Source organism: Pan troglodytes, chromosome X, assembly GCF_028858775.2.
Source record: "Pan troglodytes isolate AG18354 chromosome X, NHGRI_mPanTro3-v2.0_pri, whole genome shotgun sequence".
In the NCBI taxonomy this organism is placed as follows: Eukaryota; Metazoa; Chordata; class Mammalia; order Primates; family Hominidae; genus Pan; species Pan troglodytes.
The window spans coordinates 127,514,006-127,530,491 of NC_072421.2; the positions used below are offsets into that span (position 1 = coordinate 127,514,006).

The following is a 16,486-nucleotide window of genomic DNA, read 5'->3' on the forward strand; positions in this document are numbered from 1 at the left end:
TTGAACAGCCACGTTGGAAGTGGTAGGTGAAGAACCAGCCCCGGAAAGGGTGATGGGGGATGCAGGAGAGCCCAGCTAGTGTGGGCTCACGGGGGCCCGAGAACTGTGAAGAAGACATTTGATTTCACCATGAGGTCATTGATGACCTTCCAGCAATGAGTTTCCATGGAGTTGGAGTAGGGGTGGCAGAAACCAGTTTTCAGGTGGGGGCGGGGCTACCCCAACCCACGCAGCACCTTTATGCAAAAATTTTTTTTAATGGTGACCTTTTATCAAGATGCTTACTTTCAACCATCAGGAAACTGTCATAATAAACTGATTTTATTAGAAAAAGGCACTTTAATGCCAACTGCTGGAAACACGCATAGTAAATACATTTGCACAACCAAACACAGTGCCCTCCAGGGGGCAGGGAGAAGAAGAGTGGGAGAGGGTGATAGTTGTTGGCTTGACAAAGAAGAGAAGAGCAAGAGCGCGGCCAGGGGAGGTAGTTAGGTCAAGTGGATGGTTTTGTACCAAGGACACAGCAAAGGTCCTCAGGCACTGATTCACATTACCCAAAGTCACCAGATAATAGAGTTGTTTCCGTGGCTGACATTTCTTAGCCTTGCCCTCAAACTTGGCAGGAGGGAGGCAAGCTCGTTTAAAGAAGGGAGAGGGGAGGAGATCCAGGCAATTGGCCTAGGGGTTGGCTTTGAGAGAGAATAGGTTGACCCTTCCTCGGAAAGAGGGAAGGGGGAAGCAGGGAGCCACGAAGAGAGAGAGGTGCCACGGGAACTCCTGGCTGCCGACTCCCGTCTTCTTGGTGAAGGAGTCAGGGTTAGGTGTGAAAGTGGGAGATGAGGGGCATTGGTACACCCAAGGAGGTCTGCTGCAGTCATCACAGAGGCAGGCTGGTCCGCCTTCGAGGTGAGTTGCAGGCAGGCTGAGCAGCAGAAACCATGTGGTAGGTGCCCATGCTTGAGCAGGAATGGGGGTGGACCCCATCTAGGTCGCTGCCGGACTAGCCGCAGTGATGCCTGACAGCTGGAAAATGTCAAAAAGTAATCAAGAGGGAGCCCAGGATCGGGGAAGTAGGCTGGGGTGTCAGCAAAGGCTATTGTCTGGCAAGGGGCCGGTATCACACAAACAGCCCAAGCCCTAGGCACAAATACTCAATGAATTCAGCTCTGGGGGCTTTGTGGCTAGCTCTGAGGCTGGAGGGCACTTCACCCCCATCTAAATCCTTCAGCAAAGCACTCTGGGGTGGCCCAAGATTCCAGCCTGACTGCAAGGTGACTGTGGTTGCTAACACGGCAAACTCCAGGAAGAGTACCTTGGTCCAGCCAGTGAGGGCTGCTCCCAGAGCTGACTTCCCTTCCCTCCCCTCGTGGTTTTACCCCACTCGGCCTTCGTGTCCCTGAGGAGCGCATCTTCCCCAATGTGCATGCGCATCAAAGCGTTCCTACTCTGCACTCGTTCCAGCTCTACAACATCTCCAGATTTGGGGGATCAAACTTGTACCCCATAGTCTCAGAGCAACTGAATCTCGGCAAGAACAAAGGGAATTAGAGAATGCTTTCCCTTAAAAACAAAATCCCTATCCCTGTGGCTGATCCACGGAGACATACACACACCCTTGGAGACAAGACCTCACAGCTACAGCCCTGTCCTCCCCAAAGAAACTAAGATACAGACCAACAAGTACACACAAGTACATACAGGGATATTCACATATAGGGTAGTAAATTCCCTGTGTAGGGAATGCAGCCAGTGAGATAGAGCCAGGTAGAAGGGCTCTTCTCACAAAGCTGCTGCACAAACCCTGGCCACAAACTTCTGCCTGGCTCAAGGCTTTTTCCCTCCATCACCAAGTCAGCCCATTATGCTGCCAAAAGCATATGCCCTAGTGCTCTTGAAGGCCATAGTCTGATGCCAGGGATGCTTAAGCTGGGCACTGTTTGGCCACAGTGACACCAGGCAGGGCCGGGGGACTTGGGGTCAAGTGTATTGACATCCCACTGAAATGCAGGGGCAGGTGTGCTACTGAAGTCGGTCCCTATGAAAATGCTGCTCAATTTTGCCTGGTGGGTCACACTTGCCCTGACCCCTTTGCTTATATGTCATGGGGCTCCATCTTAATGAGGGAAGTAGGGTTGAATGGGGAGAAAGGGGCTGGGGTGGGGGATCTTGTCAGAAGGCTCCCAGATGTGGTCACACTAGGCTCAGCCATTAGCAGGGACCCTGAGCCTGAGGAGAGCTCAAGTTCAGCCACTGGGGTCAGCCCAACAGTGGGGCGGCTGGGAGGAGACAAAGTCTGGTTGCCCAGAAGGCTCGGATTGTGGGAACCCCTGGAAACCACCTGGGTTGGAAGTGGCTGAAGATGAGCCTGATCTCTCAGGAGCTCCCTCAGGGTCTCTTCAGGAACAAGCAGCCCCTCCATGGGGGCCCCCGTCACCATACCCTGAACATAGGAGGAGGACCTCAGTGGCCCCTCCTTGACCCCAGGGGCTGCTGTAGTGCCAGAAGTCCTGATGAAGGCAGCAATGACAGTCCCAGGGGGCTGAGAGCTGGGCCCTGCTGGTCCAGCCCCTGTGACCGTCGGTGGCGCTGGGTTGGTCGGACGGTTGGCCCCAGCCAGAAGTTGGGGGAGGCCACTGAGAATCAGTGGAGCCCCTGGGGCTGCCACTTGGCTGTCTTGGAAACTGGCGTTCAGGGGGAAAGAGGCCTGCAAAGTGAAGGTGTCCTTGAAAGTAGAGGCCGCTGGAACACTCTGGAGAACGAGCTGAGTGGGAGCAGTAGTAATGGCAGGAGGCCCATTGGTCAGCACCGTGGTCAGTGGGATCGTCTGCAGGGTCAGGGCCGAGCCCGACCCCACAGGGGCCACTCCTAGGTGGATGTTGCTGGGCACTGAAGATGCACTGAGAAGAAACAGAGAACAGAGTTGGTTAAGGCAGGAAGTGTCCCTCAGCTGGTTAGGAAGGAGGGCACGAGAGGAATGGAGCTGAAGGTGTTTGTCGATTTATTTGCTGTTTGTTGTTTTTTTCTTTTTCTAGAGACAGGGTCTCACTCTGCTGCCCGGGATGGAGTGCAGTGACACGATTACTGCTCACTGCAGCCTTGAAGCCCTGGGCTCAAGCGATCCTCCTGACTCAGCCTCCCAAGTAGCTGGGACTACAGGTGTGTGCCACCACACCCAGCTAATTTTTAATTTATTTTTTTTTTTTGAGACGGAGTCTTGCTCTGTCACTCAGGCTGGAGTGCAGTAGTGCAATCTTGGCTTACTGCAACTTCTGCCTCTGAGGTTCAAGTGATTCTCCTGCCTCAGCCTCCCAAGTAGCTGGGATTATAGGCGAGCACCACTACACCCGGCTAATTTTGTATTTTTAGTAGAGACAGAGTTTCACCATGTTGGCCAGGCTGGTCTTGAACTCCTGACCTCAGGTGATCCACCTGCCTCGGCCTCCCAAAGTGCTGGGATTACAGGTGTGAGCCACCATGCCCAGCTGTAGCTCACATTTATTAAGTACTTAGAATAGGTATATAGGTCAGGGATCATTCTAAATGATTGACATGTAGCATTTCACTCAATCATGAAAACAGCCCACAAGTGGGATAAGAACAATCTGATTTTACAGCTTGAGGAAAGTGAGGCACAGAGAGGTTATGTATTAATAACTTGCTCCAAGACCAGCCATACCTATGTTATCCTTTGATTTCTTCCAAGTGGGGATGCTGGGGTCTCACAAGGCCTTGATGTGAGTCCCCGCTCTAGTGATTACACAGCCAGTATACATAGTAAGCACTACAGCAGGGCCTCACAACTAGGTCTTGTGATCCCAGAGCTCATCTTCCTCACCATTCCACTCTACTGCCTGCCCTCCTCGAAAGGGTGTCTCACTGCGCCAGCGTAGTGACTGCCTGCCCTCCTCGAAAGGGTGTCTCACTGCGCCAGCGTAGTGGGAGGTCCAAACACATAACCCAACAAAGTCCAACCTTCCCAGGGAAAATCGGAGGCCCCTTAGTGGGGATGAGAAGTAGTTGGAGCTAGCCGGGTGGGCCTGGAGGTCCCAAGGGGCTCACAGCAGGCGGCTCTAAAACATTCTCTGTTGCTTCTTTTCTAGAATGGAGGAGGCTTAGGAGGATGGGCCAGGACACGGACGCCCTGGTGGCTCCCTGGGGAGCCCCTCTCGTGTAAGCCCCCGGATGTGTGACGTCAGGCAAGTGACTTTCCCTCTCTTGACCAACAAGTGCCCTACTGGCTTTTCCACAGCTCTGGGAGGATCCCATGAGCCTGGAGACAGAGTAGAGCTTGGCAAGAAGTTGAAAACTGAGCCCTGCTAGGCATGGTGGCTCACATCTGTAATCCCAGCACTTTAGGAGGCCAAGGCGGGCAGATCACTTGAGGTCAGGAGTTTGAGACCAGCCTGGTCAACATGGTGAAACCCCGTCTCTACTAAAAATACAAAAAGTAGCTGGGTGTGGTGGTGGGTACCTGTAATCCCAGCTACTCGGGAGGCTGAGGCAGGAGAATCACTTGAATCTGAGAGGCGGAAGTTGCAGTGAGCAGACATCATGCCACTGCACTCCAGCCTGGGTGACAGAGCGAGACTCCATCTCAAAAAAAAAAAAAAAGAAAACTGAACCCCAACATGATGTACTATGTGAAGACTCATGCTGACCTGGGTGCCCTTACCTCACAGCTTTGGTGAGCTTGACCTGGCCCTCTGCTGGAGAGACGAGCATGGTGGAGGTAGTGGGGATCGCCTCGTCTAGCGACGGTCCCAATTCCAGACTCGCAGATGGCTGGAGACCGACATGCTGAATTTTTGGCTTCTCCCAAGAAGAGCTGCCCTTGCCCTGGGGGGCAGATCTGGATGAGACCCTGGAGCTGTTTCGCCGGGTGGTACTGGCGGAGGCCACAGAGGCCGTGGAGGCCTGAGGTGGGGCTGCTGTGGCTTCGCTGCTCTCATCCTCATCTTCAATGACCACCAGGTCCTTGGGCATCTCCTTAAACTGGTACACCAGCCTCTGCCCTTCCACTTTGGCCAGTATGCCTCTTTGGTAGTAGTATCTAGAGGAAGAGGGGCAGGGAGTTGGGAGTTAGCCGGGAGCTGGGTGGGAGACCTTCTACCTCCATCTCCCCAGTGCTCCTCCCCGAGGGCTAGGCAAGCATGAGGCTGAGTGAGGCTGGCTGGGGAGCCAGCTGAGGGCCCAAGGGCAAGGGAAAGGATATGTCAACACCTGGACTTGGAAGGCTTTTATGACATTCCTGCGATTTCCCCCTGAGAACTCAAAGGATCACAAAAAGGTTTTCAGATGTCACCCCACTCCAACCCCCTGCTTTGGGGCAGAGGACAGGGAATGACTGAAGGAGAGAACTGAGAGTGAGGGGATGGATGGCGGGAACAGCAATCCCCCAGCCTGAGAGACCACCTCTAGGACAACTCAAGCCCACCTCCCCGGGTCTCTGGCTTGCAGATGTGAAGAAAGCCCTTCTTGGGGAAGAGGGGGTGCTGAACTGCTCTTCCATTATAAAAAGCAAAAAGGAGGCCAGGCGCGGTGGCTCAAGCCTGTAATCCCAACACTTTGGGAGGCCAAGGTGGGCAGATTACTTGAGGCCAGAAGTTCAAGACCAGCCTGGCCAACATGGTGAAACCCCGTCTCTATTAAAAATACAAAAAATGAGGCCAGGCGCCGTGACTCACGCCTGTAATCCCAGTGCTTTGGGAGGCCGAGGTGGGCAGATCACGAGGTCAGGAGATTGAAACCATCCTGGCTAACATGGTGAAACCCCCAGTCTCTACTAAAAATACAAAAAAATTAGCCAGGCGTGGTGGCGTGCGCCTGTAGTCCCAGCTACTTGGGAGGCTGACACAGGAGAATGGCGTGAACCCGGGAGGTAGAGCTTGCAGTGAGCCGAGATTGTGCCACTGCACTCCAGCCTGGGTGACAGAGCGAGACTCCGTCTCAAAATAAATAAATAAATAAATAAAAATAAAAAAAAGAACATACAAAAAATTAGCTGAGCGTGGTGGCATGTGCCTGTAATCCCAGCTACTCAGGAGGCTGAGGCATGAGAATCGCTTGAACCCAGGCAGTGCAGGTTGCAGTGAGCCGAGATTGCGCCACTGCATTCAAGCCTGGGTGACAGAGCAAGACTCCATCTCAAAAAAAAAAAAAAAAAAAAAAAAAAAGAAAGAAAGAAAGAAAAAGGAAAAGAAAAAAGGCCAGGTCAGATACAAGAGGAGGGGCCTCTTCCTGCCAGAGGGGGCCTGGGGAACAGACATAGGAGCAAGCTAAGAGGAAAGTTACGAGACTCGTTTCCTTAGGATCAATCAGGTCTCCATGAAAGCGAGGAGGACTCCTTGGACTTAAGGAAAGACTGGTGATCCCCAGGGCAGGGGTTCTGCATCATCCCAACAGCTCCTACCTTAGTGCCCGCCCCATTGTCTCATAGTTCATGTCAGGCTTGTTTTTCTGCTTCCCCCACAGCTTGGACACAGCTTTGGAGTCCACCAGTTTGAAGATGCCTTTCTCTCGCTGGGTCCACTTGATGTACTTGGGACAGGTGTTTCTGTCTTGCAGAAGAGCCAGGAGGAACTCCCACAGATAGATGGTGCTGCCTGCAGAGGGGCAGGCCGTGAGGGGCAGCCTGGGCAGCTGGGGCACCCTGGCAGCAGGGAAGGGGCTCCCTCCCCACCTCACCTGAGTCCCAGCTGTTCATACCTTTGCCATCCTTTGATTTCTTCCTAATGGGGATGCTGGGGTCAGTGACAGGTGAGGTACTTCGGTTGTCCTTGGTCTTCCGGACTATGAGGGAAAGGTGAGTAGGATGAGGAGCAGCTCCCAAGAGAGGGCCCGGGAGCTGGCCAAGTTGGCTGTGACAAAGCCAACAAGGAGGAGGCAGGTCACCGGGGCTGGAGGCCCCAGATCGCTCTCTACAGCCACAGCCCTCAGGCCTTTGCACCCTCATTTTCAGGCCCCCAGGGTAGCACTGCAACATGGCTACAATGTGGAGAAACCGGGTGCTTGCAAATAAGTCACCTTTGTGAGAACAGAATCTGCCTAGCCTAACTTCTGATACGGAAAGGCAGCCTAAAGGCACCAGTGTTGTGCAGGTAAGTGCGGTGCTGAGGTTTGGTTGCCATGCTGACAAGGCAGTATCAAGCAGCCATCGCCTGAGTAAATCAATAACACCGGGGCTTGGGAAAGCCCAAAGTCCTCTCTCATATATGGCCTCGGCTTTATAAGCTCTGCAGAAGGGAGATAAGCACCCGGCATGACTGGTCTTTTATAGGCTGAGGCCCCAGAGGTCCGGGGACTGGCCAGGGGGCCGAGCCTGGTGTCCAAACTCCCAGCCTAGGATTCAATCCATCGAGATCATTAATGTTTCTGAAAGAGTTTATGCAGATCCCAGGCAGACAGGGGCAGCATGGGAAATGTCAGGCTACAGGTAGACTAACGGATGAGGCCAGGTTTTACAGAAGGGAGGCCTTTTGGTCCATCTCTGTCACACCAGAGAGCTGGCCTCTTAACACATCCATGAGCCCTGACTGCCCCCCCCACGCCCCGCCCATCCCCTCGGAGACACACATACACTCACTCTCCCCCACTTACTTCTCTTCTTTGATTTCCCAGTCTTCTTGGCACTTTCCTCTCTGGAGGCCTTCTCCTCCAGAGAATGCCCTTCCTGGTCACTAGTGTCACCCGCCCTGTTCAGGGCATCGGGCTCAGAGGCAGGAAACAGGTAGTTGGGCAGAGTGACAGCTGGTGCAGGGTCCGAGTCTGGAAGCATTTCGGAGGTACTGACTGCAAGAAGAAAGGCCTGAGGTGGGCGGGGCCCAGGCAGGGCTGGAGCGGGGTCTCCCAGCGCTGGAGAGACGGGTAGGTTCCAAGGGAGGGCGGGGGGCTCATCCCCCCAGCCCCAGACACAGGATACACCTGAAAATGCCTCATGTGGCTTGTACCACGAGGAGAGGAAACATCTGCAGAGCTGTGGGCACAAGCTGGCCCCAATTACAGCTGCCACATTTATAGCCCACTGTTGGTAGGGAAGTTCTAGGCGGCACCCCAGGTAAAGGGCCACCTTGATTTAGTCCTTGGCTCATTTTACGACTCAAAGGGGCCTTAGGGATCATGTAGCCCCATTCCTGTGTTTTCCTGATGAGGAAACTGAGACAGACCCAGAGAGGGGAAGTCATGTGCCCAAGGTCACACAGCAAGTTGGTGCCCGGTACAAATAGGCACCCATTATTGGATCCTGGATGAATACTGGTGAGAGTCAGGACTAGAAATCTCTCAGATTTCAGCTTTATGGCTTGCCTTCCCTCACTGTACCACACCACCCCTTGGGAGAAGGCAATCTGGGGGAACCCTCCTGTGCATCTGCCTGAGGGGTCATTGGGAAGAGCCTGCCTTGGGGGCCCTCTGGGGAGTTAGGAGCCTGGTAGGATGGGCAAGGATCACTTATTTCTTTATTTTATTTATTTATTTATTTAGACAGTCTTGCTCTTGTCGCCCAGGCTGGAGTGCAATAGTGTGATCTCGGCTCATTGCAACCTCTGCCTCCCGGGTTCAAGCGATTCTCCTGCCTCAGCCTCCCAAGTAGCTGGGATTATAGGCATGTGCCACCACGCCAGGCTAATTTTTGTATTTTTAGTAGAGACGAGGTTTTGCCATGTTGGCCAGGCCAGTCTCGAACTCCTGACCTCGTATTCCACCCGCCTCAGCCTCCCAAAGTGCTGGGATTACAGGTGTGAGCCACCGCGCCCGGCCTGGATCACTTATTTCTAAAAGAGCCACATGCTGCATATCTCAGTCTTCCTGGGAGCTAAGCAAAAGAGCAGAGGGGCCTGAGAAAGGCACCCTGGCCAATATTATTCAGCCTGAAAATGGAAATAAATTATTATTATTTTTTTGAGACAGAGTTTCGCTCTTGTCACCCAGGCTGCAGTGCAATGGCGCGATCTCGGCTAACTGCAACCTCTGCCTCCTGGGTTCAAGTGATTCTCCTGCCTCAGCCTCCTGAGTAGCTGGGATTACAGGCTTGCGCCACCACGCCCAGCAAGTTTTTATATTTTTAGTAAAGATGGGGTTTCACCGTGTTGGTCAGGCTGGTCTCGAACTCCTGACCTCAGGTGACCCACCCGCCTCAGCCTCCCAAAGTGCTGGGATTACAGGCGTGAGCCACCGTGCCTGGCCTGAAAATGGAAAGAAATTCTGACACGTGCTACAACATGGATGGACTTTGAGGACATCGTGCTAATTGAAATAAACCCATCACCAAAATACAAAAAGATAAAAGTCATATGTATATCGGTGGGTGTGGTGCATGTATACCTGTGTGCACACATGCCTGAGAAACCAATACATGGATTTCATATTTTTAAATGGAATTATTTTGTTGCCTTGAGTTCAGGCACTGGGGTTCAAACTTACAGATCTGCTTCTCATCCAGGATATCGCTGGGAGACTCCATATTGAGTAAGACTTCCGCGGTTGACATGGTGTGCGAGGTGGCCTCATTGTCATCTGGTCCGGGTTCCATGGTGGGAGGAGAGAAGAAAAGTTCCCTCAGGGCACAAGGCAGGGGGTACAGCTATAATCAGGGCCAGCCCGAAGAAAGGATGGTGGTAAGCATCCTTCGGGCTGACCCTGAAGTGAGTGCTAAGTGAGGGAGAAACAGGGGACCCTGACCAGAGGTACTGAGGGACAGCCAGGAAGGGCCCAGCACCCCTCCTTACCTAACTCTCCACCCCCTCAGCTGGTCTTCACTCCTCATTGTCCCACCCCACTTCCACAGACCATGAATCTACTAAGATGGTTCCCTCCTCTGTGAAGCAGCACAACTTTTTGGCTGGTGGCCTTGCCCATTCTGCACGGGGTTACTAGAGGCCATTGTGGGCTGCTGTTCCCTAAAGACACAGCCCGTTTTTCTACCACACCTTCTCTGCCCAGGAAGGGAACAGACCTGTCAGCAAAAAACTGCCTTCCAGGATCTGATCCTGCGTCATGCACAAGGTCCCGTCTGTTATGATGCCATTGTGAACGTCGTCCAACTCCAGTCCCGAGTACAGATGCAGTAAATCAGGGTAGGGTACCTGCTCCACGATCACAGCTGGGAACACAGAGGGGTCTTCCAGCTATGGAGAAGATAGGGATGTGATTCAAGACCCACCCAGCTCTTCCAGCAAACCCTCCTTACCAGAATCTGGCCCTCTGTGCAAGTCCTTATTCTTGGGTTCATCAGGGACTGTCCTTTGTATAGGATGATATAACTCTGGGTCCAGCCTCATTAGGTGATGCTTTGAGTGGGTTCTTGATGAATAGATGGGTTAGCTCTGCACCACCAGCCCTTTAAGCATTTTTTTTTTTTTTTGAGACAGAGCCTCGCTCTGTCGCCCAGGCTAGAGTGCAGTGGCATGATCTCAGCTCACTGCAACCTCTGCCTCCCGGGTTCAAGCGATTCTCCTACCTCAGCTTCCCCAGTAGTTGGGATTACAGGTGTGTGCCACCATGCCTGGCTAATTTTTATAGTTTTTGTAGAGACAAGGTTTCATCATGTTGGCCAGGCTGGTCTCGAACTCCTGACCTCAGGTGATCCACCTGCCTCAGCCTCCCAAAGTGCTGGGATTACAGGCGTGAGCCACCACGCCCAGCCAAAGGCAAGCTTTTTTTATTTTTATTTTTATTTTTTTCTGAGACGGAGTCTCACTCTGTCGCCCAGGCTGGAGTGCAGTGGCGCAATCTTGGCTCACTGCAAACTCTGCCTCCTGGGTTCACGCCATTCTCCTGCCTCAGCCTCCCGAGTAGCTGGGACTACAGGCACCCGCCACCACACCTGTCTAATTTTTTGTATTTTTAGTAGAGATGGAGTTTCACCGTGTTAGCCAGGATGGTCTCGATCTCCTGACCTCGTGATCCACCCACCTCGGCCTCCCAAAGTGCTGGGATTACAGGCGTGAGCCACTGCACCCGGCCAGGCAAGTATTTTTAACTGGTTGTAGTTGTTATGGTTTAACCCGTGGCCGGGTTAGGGCTCAGTCTATGAGGATTAGATTCATTCTAAGGCCATTGGGAATAGACCAGCTGATGGCAAGGGCAAGGGGCTCAACCTATAGTCAGGGGACAAGAGGGATTCAGTCTAGAGTCAGGGCTGGGGACCTAGTTCGCAGCCAGAGTTAGGGGCTCAGACATCTTCGGGCTCCGTCTGTGGCAATGATAGTGGGAATGAAGACAGAACAGAGGCATTATAGAAGTAGAAATGTCAGGACTCAGTCACTGCCTGGATGGGGGAGAGGGGTTCAATTTCCAGCTTCATTCAACAGGGACATGGAGATACTGCTCATGCCAAGGGAGGGCCCAGGAGGAGGAAGAGCAGGCTGTGGACCAAGATAAGGGCTACAATGTCTGGATGTGGTGAGCTTGAGGTACCTTTGGGACATCTGAAATAGAGATGCCTATCAGGGAGTCAAAAATAAGTGTCTAACAGTTCAAAAGGGAGCTGGTGGTCGTTCAGTCCCTTGGAGTAGATAAGAAAATTGAGATGAGAATTCAACCCCTAGAGAACAGAAGTGTTTTGAAATTAAGCAAAGCGAAATTAAAAAGCAGTATGACTGCATGTGTTTTTTTAAAAAAACTCCATATAGAGGCTGCATGTGGTGGCTCATGCCTGTAATGCCAACACTTTGGGAGGCTGAGGCAGGTGCATCGCTTGAGCCTAGGAGTTCACACACCAGCCTGGGCAACACAGCAAGACCCTATCTCTATTTTAAAAAAAATTAAAAAGAAAAAACCTCTATAAATAAATAAATATGCCAGGATGTTAATCATAGTTTTCTTTTCTTTTCTTTTCTTTTTCTGAGACAGAGTCTGGCTCTGTCACCCAGGCTGGAGTGCAGTGGCACGATCTTGGCTTACTGCAACCTCCACCTCCCAGGTTCAAGCAATTCTACTGCCTCACCTTCCCGAGTAGCTGGGATTACCGGCGCCTGCCACCATACCTGGCTAATTTTTGTATTTTAGTAGAGATGGGGTTTCACCATGTAGGCCAGGCTGGTCTCGAACTCCTGACCTCAAGTGATCCACCCACCTTGGCCTCCCAAAGTGCTGAGATTACAGACGTAAGCCACTGTGCCTGGCCATAGTTTTATTTTCATTATGGAGTTTTGAATGATTTTTTCCCCCTTTCTACTTTTTTGTATTTTCCAAATTTTCTTTCATGGGAATGTTAATTCTTTTTGTTGTTATTGTTTAGTCTCAAGATCTGTTTTGTGGATGATAATTCTTTTTTTTTCCCATGCAAAAAGAATGAGAATGATCCTCTCTGTGTAGTGTTCCTGAGGGATCCAGAGAAACAAAAATGGATAAAAGACCTTTGGATTTGGCCATGGTCAGTCACCCTGGCTAGATCAGTTTCAGAGCAGTGCTAGGGTCCCAGGCCAAGTTGCAATGGATCTCAGTGAGGACAGACTGAGGTAAGCAGTTGGGTAGTGATTAAGGTCCCAGCATCTAGAGCTGTCCATGATGATATCCACTAGTCACGGGTGACTATTTAAATTTAGAGGTAAATAAAAACTTTGGAGAGCTTAAAAATTTATTTCTTCAATTGCACTAGCCACATTTCAAGTGCTCTATAGCCACGTGTGACTAGTGGCCCCATACTGGACAGCACAAACATAGAACATTTCCAGCATTTCAGAGAATTTTTTTTTTTTTCGAGATGGAGGTTTGCTCTTCTTGCCCAGGCTGGAGTACAATGGCACAATCTCAGCTCACTGCAACCTTCACCTCCTGGGCTCAAGCCTCTCCCGTCTCAGCCTCCTGAGTAGCTGGGATTACAGGCATAGGCCACCGCCGCTGGCTAATTTTTGTATTTTTAGTAGAGACAGGGTTTCACCATATTGGCCAGGCTGTTCTCAAATTCCTGACCTCGTGATCCGCCTGCGTTGGCCTCCCAAAGTGCTGGGATTACAGGCGTGAGCCACCGCACCTGGCCTCATTCCAGAGAATTCTGTTGGATTGTGCTGATCTAGAGCCAGAGTGCCTGGGCTTGAGACCAAACTCTGCTACTCACTAGCATTGTGACCTTGGGCAAGTTACCTAACCTTTCTGTGGATCAGTTTCCCCATTTATAAAATGAGAGTGATCACATGATTGACCCCCTAGGATTGTTAAAACAGATCAATACACATAAAGCACTCAGAGCAGGGCCTGGCGTAGACTAAGCTCTCATTAAGTGTTAGGTATCAGAGGTTTCTAGGAGACTGGTAATGTTTTATTTCTTAATTTGGGTGGTGAGGGCCTGGGTGTTCATTTAATACATGTCTATATCTAAATATGATTTATGCACCCTTTTGCATGTATTATGTATTTCAAAATAAAAGTAGCTTCCTAAAAGGAGTGAAAGGGGCTGGGTGCGGTGCCTCACACCTGTTGTTTTTCTTTTTCTTTTCTTTTTTTTTTTTGGAGACAGAGTGTTGCCTCTTGTTGCCCAGGGTGGAGTGCAATGGCTCGATCTCGGCTCACTGCAACCTCCACCTACCGGGTTCAAGTGATTCTCCTGCCTCAGCCTCCCGAGTAGCTGGGATTACAAGCATGTGCCACCACGCCCAGCTAATTTTGTATTTTTAGTAGAGACAGGTTTACTCCATGTTGGTCAGGCTGGTCTCGAACTGCTGAACTCAGGTGATCTGCCTGTTTCAGCCTCCCGAAGTGCTGGGATTACAGGTGTGAGCCACCACGCCTGACCGGCTCACACCTATTGTAATCCCAGCACTTTGGGAGGCCTGAAGCAGAAGGATTGCTTGAGCTCAGGAGTTTGAGACCAACCTGGGCAACATTGTGAGACCCCATCTCTACAAAAAATACAAAAATTAGGCCGGGCATGGTGGCTTACGCCTGTAATCCCAGCACTTTGGGAGGCCAAGGCGGACAGATCACTTGAGGTCAGGAGTTTGAGACCAGCCTGACCAACATGGTGAAACCCCCTCTCTACTAAAAATACAAAATTAGCCAGGCATGGTGATGCACGCCTGTAATCCCAGCTACTTGGGAGGCTGAGGCAGGAGAATCGCTTAAACCCAGGAGATGGAGATTGCAGTGAGCCGAGATCGCGCCATTGCACTCTAGCCTGAGCAACAAGAGCAAAACTCTCTCTCTCTCTCTACACACACACACACACACACACACACACACACACACACACACAATTAGCCAGGCGCAGTGGCATGTGCCTGTTGCCCCAGCTACTTGGGAGGCTGAAGTGGGAAGATCACCTGAGCCTGGGGAGGTCGAGGCTGCAGTGAGCCATGATTGTGCCACTGCACTCCATCCTGGGTGACAGAGTGAGACCCTGTCAAAAAAAGAAAGAAAGAAAGAAAAAAGAGTGAAAGGCAGGTAATAAAGTAAAAACAGAGTGTGGAGACTACCCTGGGGGGAAGAAAGGAACTAAAAAGGTATAAAAAGATGCAATTTTGAAGGTGGGAGCAGAAGGGAGGGAAGGTTTTCTTTTAGGGTTGGGACACCTGAAGATGTTCAAAGTTGAGGAAAGAAATCTGAGGTCTAAAAGATACAAGAGGCCAGGCGCGGTGGCTCACGTCTGTAATCCCAGCACTTTGGGAGGGCGAGGCGGGTGGATCACCTGCGGTCAGGAGTTCGAGACCAGCCTGCCCAACATGGTGAAACCCTGTATCTACTGAAAATACAAAAATTAGCTGGGCTTGGTGATGCGTGCCTGTAATCTCAGCTACTCCAGAGGCTGAGGCACAAGAATCGCTTGAACCCAGGAGGCAGAGGTGGCAGCGAACCCAGATTGTGCTACTGTGCTGGAACCTGGGTGACAAGAGCGAAACTCCATCTCAAAAAATAAAAATAAAAAATAAAAGATACGAGAGAGAGGAAGTGATGGATGGTTTGAGGTCTTGAAGGATGCAGGAGAGAACAGATTAAGTACAGAGGTTGGGAGTCACCCTTGCAAGGAAAAGTAACATTTCTTTCTCCTGGGCCAGTGGGAAGGAAACAAGAACAGGAGATGTTACAGATAAAAAGAGAGAAGGGAGGGAAATTGAGGGCGTCCTGGGCTTTGAGCTTCTCTGTGGATTGGAGGAGAGGCTGTCCGCTGAGGGTGGAGGGATAGGTTGGAAGGTAAGAACTGCTTCTGTGAAAAACAGCCTCTATGAAGAAAAGAAACAGTTGCTGAGTGGACTAGAAACAAATGGAAAATGACAAGTAGCATTGAGAACTCATGTATGGTAGATTTTTCTTCCTTTCTCCTTGTCTGATGCCTTCCACGAGGCTAGGCACACCACATATGTTCAATAAAATTGAGCTGCTTTAAGGCAAGGAGGTAGACGGAAAGTTCAAAGTGCTCAAAGGCCACTAGGGGGCAGGCTTTGGTAGGCAGCTAGAGATTGGACAGTTTTCCATCCTCACAGGATTTAGAATAGAGAGCATCTGAGTTAGACTGGAATGCCCTTTGGAGATAATCCAGTTGGATCGCCTCTTGGTGAAGATGGGGAAACAGCAGTCAGATAGGATAGGGGTCCAGGCGTGGTGGCTCACGCCTGTAATCCTAGCAGTTTGGGATGCCAAGGTGGGTGGATCACTTGAGGCCAGGAGTTGGAGACCAGCCTGGCCAACATGGTGAAACCCGGTCTCTACTAATAATACACAAAAATTAGCTGGGGATGGTGGCAAGTGCCTATAATCCTAGCTACTTGGGAGGCTGAGGCAGGAGAATGGCTTGAACATGGGAGGCAGAGGTTGCAGTGAGCCGAGAACACGCCACTGGACTCCAGCCTGGGCGACAGAGTGAGACTTCGTTTCAAAAAAAAAAAAAAAAAATAGGGTAAGGGACAGGACTTGCTCAGGTGACATTGTGGCCAAACTGGGATCGGAACCCAGGGCTCCTGACTCCTAATCTTCCATTCTTTCTACTGTGCCTGGATGCCTCTTCTCTCTCCATTTTGTGGAAGAAGGAGAATGGAGGGTAGTGATGAGTCTGCCAGGACACCGTTCAATGGGTACATACATCTAAGTGCACAGAAAACGTGCCAGTGTAGGGAAGGTATGGAGCAGTGGGGACCTCAGTGAGCACCAGAATCCTGTCCTATTTTCCAACTTCCTCCCACCAAAAGACCTCATTTCCAGCTTGTCCTGAATCCTCAGGCTGGGGCCAAAAAGACAACTCTGAAAATGTCAGGGCCTGGACGCCAGTCTACAGTTCAGCTGGCAGTGCTCATTCTTGCTATGTGGCTGTCCCCACAGCTTTCTCACTGTGACACTTTGGGAGAAGAGAAGTGGCCGAAAAATGCATCTGATGGTCAGTGTACCCCTTATGCGTTTGGTCCATGTTGCTGACTAACCAACAGCCCAGCTGATGTACTTAGCAGATGTTTGGCTGGCTCAATGATTGCATGTGGGCAACCAGCTCCCTAAATGACTGCCCGGTGACTCCAGACCAGCCTCATGAGTGACTGGCTGGCACGCAGGCTGGCTGGCAAGC

General features: G+C 51.3%; 1 protein-coding gene across 9 annotated transcripts in view; it reads right to left on the reverse strand.

The window, feature by feature from the left end:
- Window positions 1-303: 303 nt before the first annotated feature.
- The window catches only part of ELF4 (E74 like ETS transcription factor 4), a 46,887-nt gene continuing 30,704 nt past the window's right edge, over window positions 304-16,486 (reverse strand). For 6 of the 9 annotated variants that reach the window (XM_054676868.2, XM_063804228.1, XM_063804227.1 and 3 more), the window contains 7 exons: window positions 9,953-10,124; window positions 9,421-9,513; window positions 7,600-7,791; window positions 6,709-6,792; window positions 6,413-6,605; window positions 4,676-5,053; window positions 304-2,900 (listed from right to left, as the gene is read on the reverse strand). In XM_054676868.2, the coding sequence (XP_054532843.1) occupies window positions 2,096-2,900; window positions 4,676-5,053; window positions 6,413-6,605; window positions 6,709-6,792; window positions 7,600-7,791; window positions 9,421-9,513; window positions 9,953-10,124 (1,917 nt within the window). In that variant the 3' untranslated portion in view covers window positions 304-2,095. Of the gene's footprint in view, window positions 2,901-4,675; window positions 5,054-6,412; window positions 6,606-6,708; window positions 6,793-7,599; window positions 7,792-9,420; window positions 9,581-9,952; window positions 10,125-16,486 lie in introns of all 9 variants that reach the window. The other 3 variants (XM_063804231.1, XM_016943873.4, XM_063804230.1) reach the window with 1 other exon arrangement.